Source organism: Vulpes vulpes, chromosome 1 (genome assembly GCF_048418805.1).
Source record: "Vulpes vulpes isolate BD-2025 chromosome 1, VulVul3, whole genome shotgun sequence".
Lineage (NCBI taxonomy): Eukaryota > Metazoa > Chordata > Mammalia > Carnivora > Canidae > Vulpes > Vulpes vulpes.
In genome coordinates, this window is record NC_132780.1 from 93,918,772 (window position 1) to 93,926,769 (window position 7,998).

General features: G+C 40.7%; 1 protein-coding gene across 6 annotated transcripts in view; it reads left to right on the plus strand.

The window, feature by feature from the left end:
- The window catches only part of HBS1L (HBS1 like translational GTPase), an 87,483-nt gene extending 86,249 nt beyond the window's left edge, over positions 1-1,234 (plus strand). For all 6 annotated transcript variants that reach the window (XM_025997868.2, XM_072720470.1, XM_072720444.1 and 3 more), the window contains one exon: positions 572-1,234. In XM_025997868.2, the coding sequence (XP_025853653.1) occupies positions 572-583 (12 nt within the window). In that variant the 3' untranslated portion in view covers positions 584-1,234. The remainder of the gene's footprint in view (positions 1-571) is intronic.
- The last annotated feature ends 6,764 nt before the right edge of the window (positions 1,235-7,998 follow it).

Here is a 7,998-nt window from a genome sequence, read left to right on the forward strand (position 1 = left end):
TAAAGGGGGCTTTGTTACTTCATATGATTGTTTTCTGCATAAAAATTATTCAGTTCATTTAATAGGATGTCTACTTTGAATGTGGGGTTTTATGTTGCATCAAAATTCAGTTATACGTGCATCCTACAAAAGGCTTTAGAGTTCAGCTGCCCACGTTTGTTTCTGCCCCTCTGGTTCATAGCAGCACAAGCACATTTTCTCCTTCAGTTCATTTACCTGTAGAAACAGGGTAGTATAACCAACCTCCCAGAGATATGAGTGAAAGGCTCTCACAAAGCATGTGGCATAGTCATTGGCATTCCGCAAGTGTTACCTAATGCACTATCATCAACATCACAATCTGCCAAAGCATTCTTTCTAAAAGAGCATTCTAGAAGATACAGTTTCTTATAGAAAATAATGGAGAAATTGTAGCAAATCTCAGAAATAGCATGACTGGAGAAGGGGAAATGTTGCATGAAAAAAGAGAAGTTTCATCTTGATATAATGATTATATTGTTGCCATTTTCCTTTTGCTATTGTTCTTTAAATGCAATTGATTAAATTATAGCACTTTTTTTTTCTTTTACAGATAAAAGAATGATGAGTCAGAATTTCTACCATGTTTCCAAATGCAATGAAATAGCTAAGCTTTGTTTTTAAAGGAACAATGTGTTCAGTTAAAGGAACAATGTGTAATTGGTATTTTTTTTAAATGAGAACCTTAAAACAATATAATCAACTGCAAAGAAGTATTAATCATCGCTCCTGCAAAAATTTCAAGGTGCCAAATGACAAAGAAAGGCTAATATTGCACTTTCATTTAAAAAAAAAAAAAGATTTTCCCTTGAAATGTTAGTGAATGGATTTACTTTATTGAGGTTTATGGGAACTATCTGAAATATGTATTAGAAGACATCATGAAATGAACTCTACTTCCAGCCAAACCTCAAAATATTTACAGTGTTCTCTTGATTTTCAACTCTACCGCACACATTTTAAGGAAAAATAACCAAACTGGGTTGTTTAGGCAGTTAATATTCAACCTGAGCAAATTTTTTTTTTTAGTTAACTCTAAGAAAAGATTTGCTGAAAGTTATAGAAAAGGTATTTTATGTTGAACATAAGAATATTCTTCTTCCAACAAGTGAACTTTTGAAAGCTTAGTTTGGAATTAGTGGAAACTGTCCCTTTGATAACCAACATATTATTTAAGGTGTAAAGTGAGCTAATAAAGTGTCTTAGTTTGAGCATACCTGCAGACTGTGTTTTGTTTCTTAGATTCTGTTTATGAGATTCTCTACCACATCTTTATCTTGCATATTTTATAGACTGCAAGTCCCCTGTGAGTAAAAGTCATGTTTTTCTTTGAAGTTTTAACAGCAAATTCCAACGTATATTTAGTTGAGTATTTGTTGAGTGGCTTCCTGAGCATAAGTTGCTTTAGAGGAGAATTTGTGCTCAGCTGAGCCTTAGACTCTGATCTGATGGATTATATGATAAGCTTTTTTTATTGGGAAATGGTGTGACTTGTATGTTGATGACTTACCATATACATCGGCATTTCTTTTATTCTGTGGAAGAATAACATCCATATGCTAAAATGCACAAAGCATAAATTCTTGGTGAATGATCACACAGTGAACACACCCATATGATACATTTTTTTCCTGAAAAGTATTTGAATAGTTGTTACTTCAGAGTTTACTTGCTAAGGTAAGAAGGTGTCTTATTTATGTATTATGCTAATCAGGAATTTAACTGGTAAATCTGACACAATTAAAAGTGACTTAAGCAAAAAAGAAGACTAGCAGTAGACTTGCTTTGACTCCACCCAGATCGAGCAGCTCCCAGTGTTAGCAAAGACTCATTTATGCTCTGCCTTCTCCTGTGTGGGTTTTGCCCTCAGACTCCATACAGAACCCCCTATAATCCCATACCTGGGACCCTTGGGTGGCTCAGGGGTTGAGCGTCTGCCTTTGCCTCAGGGCGTAATCCTGGAGTCCTAGGATCAAGTCCCACGTCAGGCTCCCTGCATGGAGCCTGCTTCCTCCTCTGCCTGTGTCTCTGCCCCTCTTTCTGTGTGTGTCTCTCATGAATAAAATAAAATTAAAAAAAAAAATCCCACACCTAGATCTTCAAAGCCTTCATCAGGGCCAAAGGCAGGTTTAAAGAGCATGTGTTTTCCAGAATTTCTAGAAACATCTCATCATTGACTATAACTGCATTTAATTTCTTTGCTTGGGGCATCCTTGTATTTGAGTATGAAATTAATCACCCACAGCACATAGCTGAGATTCATGGGAGGGTTGGAAGGAAATTCAGGGTGCTTTCAGGAGAGGGAAATGAATTCAGACCTGGTAGGACCAAGGACAAGAACAGGAAGCATCTTCTGCTGTGTTAGAAAAGGCCATGATGGGGAATTCCTGGGTTGCTTAGCAGTTTGGCACCTGCCTTTGGCCCAGGGCGCGATCCTGGAGTCCCAGGATTGAGTCCCACGTCGGGCTCCCAGCATGGAGCCTGCTTCTCCCTCCTCCTGTGTCTCTGCCTCTCTGTCTCTCTGTCTATCATAAATTAAATTAAAATAAATAAATAAATAAATAAATAAATAAATAAATAAATAAAAATCTTTAATAAAAAAAAGAAAAGGACATGATGGAATTAACTGTAAAGATGAATTTATTCTTATTTAAAACAAATGGTAGTAGAAGTAGTAGAAATGAGTTTATTTCTTCCTTCTTAAATTGTGATCAAATGCAGTCTTTTTATTTACATTATGTTTACAGCTGATTGTTGCTTTAGGGAATGGTCACATTAAGGGGACCACCTGTGGGACACATGTGCCGACAGTGGAAAGTTGGGGTTAAGAGACAAGACATACAGCAAGCATGCCCAAGGTTGGCTTTGGTGGAAATCCTCCCTCTGAAACTTCTATGAATACTAGTAATAGTATATTCATTGGGGTTACTTTGCTTCCCATACTGTGTTTCTTATTCCTGTGTGTGGTTTTACTGTTTCTTCACAAGAGTGGCTTTGTTCTCTGATCTCAACTCTGTGAGTCTCCACTGCTCAATTGGCCTCTGGAGTAACTAGGCTTAAAAAACATAGATCCATGTTTTGGTTTGTTACTGTTTTTTCACATGTTCATTATTTATGACAGTATTGGAGCCTCTCTGTGATCTTTTTATTTTGTGATGTAACAAGATTTTTCAAAATATATATATATTAGCTTTTTAAAAATGATGTGAAAATACAAAATTATTTAAATGTCCCCAGCAACATTCCTGATCTGTAGGAGTTCATCAAGATTGTGCAGCTGAAACACACCACACACACACACACACACACACACACACACACCTTCCAGAAGATGACCCAATAAAAATTACTGGGTCATCACTTTTCTAGTTTTCCTCGAAAATGTTTATAGAGATAGATGATTGGAAAAACATTCCTTTCTTCCTCAACATGCACCTGCCATACTTTAGGCACAGGAGAGAGCTCTGGAGTGCAGATCTTCATTGGGCTGACAGCTCAGCCGGGCGCGGCGGGGGTGGGGTGGGGTGGGGGTGGGGGGTGCTCTAGGTACCACATACTACAAAGGCGAAGTAACAGTATGAAAGCATCCAGCAAGAATGTACCCTAAGGACAACACAGGTCTAAGTAAGGAGGGGGAGCCATTAATGCTGAAGTCAAATTTTACTTACACAAAAGATTCTTATGAGTCAAAGTAATTCAGCCTGTAAATCACAATCTCCCTCCCACCAATTTAGAAATTAGTGGAGGTAGAGAGAGAGACACACATTTTGCTTTGGCAAAATCATCCAAGAGGGCAGTCTTCAAAACAGCAACATTTAAAATCCCACCAACAGTGAAAACCATTCTTTAGAACTTATCCACCTCCAGTAAGAAGAGCCACATCAATGAGAATCTTAACATTAGGACCAGAGCTGGCACAAGCCAGCAGAATCACACACTGAGGTGAGGGACAGATGCAAGTGGCAGGATGAGCCCAATGGTAACCCTTGTTTGAGCTATTGAAAGCCTTTCTGTATCAAAGGGCTTATGAAAAGTATAATGGATGTATAATTAACAATCCGTTTCTTTGAAAATGCCAAACCTAGTCAAGATTAAAAAAAAAAAAAAACAGGATTGAGATGAGGTAGAAGACTACATGATAAAGATTAATTGGAATAGGAAGTGTAACATGAGGTTCAGCTCTTGTGTATCATCATCACTTTCTCAGGGAACCTTGGACTCTGCTTCCAGTAACAGAAGCTGGGTTACTGTGGCTTTCATAAGACCTAGTTCCTCTCCTTGGAATACGTTCATGGCTGGAATTCCATATTTACTTATGTAATTCACTATTTTTTTTTCCTACTGAAATTAACTCTCAAGAGGAAAGAGACCTTTTCTGTTTATTATTTAATTATTGGTATAGACCCTAGCACATACAAGTGTTAAATGACTGAAATAATTCACACTGGTGGTAGCAATATGAATGATTTTAATTTCCTTAGGTCTATGTTGTCTGAAAATCACAAGCTTTTATTTCTATTTGAATGCTTTGTGTGCAGGGGCTATTTTTATAGTGAAGGAAAAAGAAAACTTACAGAAGCAAACTTTAGCACTGCTTCTGTCTGTTAAGCCACAGCCCTGCTTTGGAGTCTTTCCTGTGCTGAGGTGAGCCTGGGAGATTCATATGTGCTTGTATCTCAGAATCAGGACAAGAAGGCACCTGGCTGCCAGGGATTCCTGGCTGAGGGAACTTGATGCATTTGAGCTTGCCAACATTGGGCTTGGATAAAATTCTTCTAAAGATGACTATGAAACACAGTAACAGGCCTGCAGAAAAATCAGAAGTATGTGTAGGGTTCTGAGCAGGTGGAGGCAAAAACCTTTCTGGTGTGTTTGTAGGTAACAAAAGTTTTCTTTAACTGCCTCATGGTATCTGTGAGATGAAGATTGGTGGGTTGAGAAGACAATCAGGATAGGTTAGAAGAGATGGCATGGGAACCTAATCATAATAGCAACATCCAAATACCAAAGCCTGTAAAATAGATACTAATTACAGAAAGGGAATTGATGATCTAGAAGTTGTCCTTGGAAACCACCCCTAGAGTATAGAGTACATGTATAGATGAAAGCGATAAACAGACCCCAAGGTCGCACATGAAGGGAGTATACCGTTTTTATGCAAAATATTACAAAGGGATTACAACCACATTTTTCCTGTTAAAACTTTTACATTTCTAAAATTAAAAATCTTGGGAACAAAGCAAAGCTCCCAAAAAAGTCGTCTTCAGAGAAATTAAATAGTAACCCCAGTCTTTTCTGTAGCATTAAATTTCAAAAGTCAAAGCAACACAGGAGCTGAACATATAAAACTTCAAGTTAGAGAGATTGCAACCCACTAACTCATTATTCAGGGGTGTGGTGTTTACAGGTGAGGGTAAGTTGTCCTTGTGGAAGAGGGGTGAAGGAAGTGGGGAGGCAGGATGTAAAATATTCAGATCATGGAGGTAGTTCAGAACTTTATCAGGGAGGTCATGATAGAATATTCTGCGGCAAGGATGTGTTGGTGCCCATCATTTGTGGATGTCATTGGTCAAAGATCACCAGGGCACAGCTAGTCAGAATTATTTCCATTGATCCTTGCTGTAGCAACAGAGACCACACACCATAGAGGATGATGAGGTCCTTCTCAGAAGGCAGGTTTAAGGGGGGGCTTGTCAAAGTATTTGGCACATGTAAGTAGGTAATTCTGAGGAGAGCTCAAGTGAGCAAGGATTTCTTGTGGATTGGGTGCTGTCAGGGAAGAATTCTGCATCTGGGGAACCCAATTTTATCTAAGATGTAGGGGTGATGCAAGAAGGTAAGGTGGTGGCAGTCACTCCAGTTAAATACAAGAGGGGGGTGCTTAATCATTCTTAAGATTTGCAGAGTACTTGGGTTTTTGCTCCGTGTGATTAGCGGATCTCACTTCATTGGGATCACAGAGTGACCTTGTGTGATGTCAGAGAATTAGGAATTGTTAATGTTTGATAGAAGAACACCATGGCCTACATGTGAGGGCCAGGCTGGCTTTTAGCTCCCAGAAGCAACTTTTCCTCACATGGAAATCACTTAAATAAGTAGAAATAATAGTGCAAAACAACATAAGTAGGTCAATTAAATTATACCGAAATATAGGGACACCAAATAGCTTGTGGCCTTTGTAATATCAATTCAGTACCCCATTACCTGACTTAATTTTGTGATTCTCAGAGCAGTGTTCTCCTGCTGGGGAAGGTGCACACTTTCACTTTGCCAGGCTCCTGTGTTCCCCCCACTGGTCTCATGATATGACGCTACAGTGGAGAGACCTGAGCTCCCTGAAAGGCTGGAAAAGCAGGAGGGAGAAGAACAAAGGCTCAGGAAAGAGTTGTCTGCTGGTCGAGGTTCTTGTGGAGACAGAGGGAGGTGGAGTCCTGAATAGGAACTTTCTCTGCCTGGCATCACTTACTTCCTGTCTGCCTGTTAACGTCCTCCCCATCCTTCCTTACCATCTCCAAGTTCCATCCTCTGGTCCCTTTATTGAAAGGGGAGCTCTCCATCCCCTGCCTGGGTTTCTGCTGAGCATAATGCATACGTCTGGGATGCCCACATCCTATTACACTGTGGCTTGTTTAGCGCTGTCTCCCCTGGTTGAAGGTGACTTCCCCTAGCCCCAAGTACCCAGATGTCTCCCTATGGCTTCTGGCAAATACTACACACTGTAGTACTTCCTGGTACTGCAGCTACCTGGGTAATTCAGAGCTCCAAAAACACTTGAGAGCTCTCTATATCAGGGAATACCTATCCTTTTGAAAAGGAGTAACTTTTGTCTATGAGGTGAAAACACCTTATCCTCATCTGAAATATTCTAGAATATTCTAGAATATTTTAGAATATTGATATGCTCCATATGCCATGTTTATAATTTTTGTCCATTGAGCTGACAGTCTTGAGTCTTGTATTCTCACTGTGCAGGACCTGGCACTGATCATCCGCTGGGCTGCAGCGGGGGCAGATCTGGTCACTGCTAATGGGAATACACTTGAATGCTCCTCCAGGGGCATGATTCGAATGGCTCAGCGCTCAGCAGAACACACACTCAAGAGCAGGGGAACCAGTCCAGGGGATTCAGGAGCAGGTCACATCCAGGGGCACAGTGATGCATGTGGAACTGCAAGGGAGTGGGATCTCTATTCCTAGGCCTGGATATAGGATTTTAAGTCTTAAGGGAAGCCTGGCAAGAGATGACTGGTCCCACTTTTTGAGGGAAAGGCATGAAGGCAGGTTAGGGCTTGGGTTGAAGTGAGGCCGGATGCCGTGTCCTCAGGAAGCTCTGGTCCCAGAGTTAGGTATGTGGTTGACCTGCACGCAGGGATCAATGGTTATAGTCTGAGCAGAAAGGGGCTGGTAGGACGGAGGGAGAAGGCAGCGAAGGGCCATTGCATCACGCCAAAATGCACCAGGTCAAGTTGGACAGCAAGTGGTGCAAAGACACAACTGTGAGTAGTACCCATGTGCCCATGTCTGCTAGAGGCTGGGCCTCTTTCTGTGTGGGGAAGTTCTGAGAAGCACTAAGCACTTTTTAGAAGTACTGAGTCCAGTTTTTCACATTATTCTGCTATTATGTGGCAGAAAATTCCATCCCTGCGGTGTCCTTGGAAAGTCCCTTTCTTTATAAAGCTCTCCCTTAGGTAGTCCTCTAGTTGGACTCTTTGGGATTATTATGAACCACACAAAAAGAAAAAAAATCTGATTAATCGATCCATGTTAGTCTCCGTTGCTTCTGGCACATAATCAGGTTTTTGTTGTTGTTGTTGCTTTTTTTTTTTTCTCAATAGCTCGGGTGAGAGAAATTTCAGTTGAATGGGTGAGGGAATGGGAGGGTGATGCATATTTTCAAGTAGGAAGTGCTTGGGTGGGCTTCTAGAAGGTTCAGAAGGAGCAAAGAAGGGGCACCTGGGTGGCCCAGTCGGTTAAGCGTCT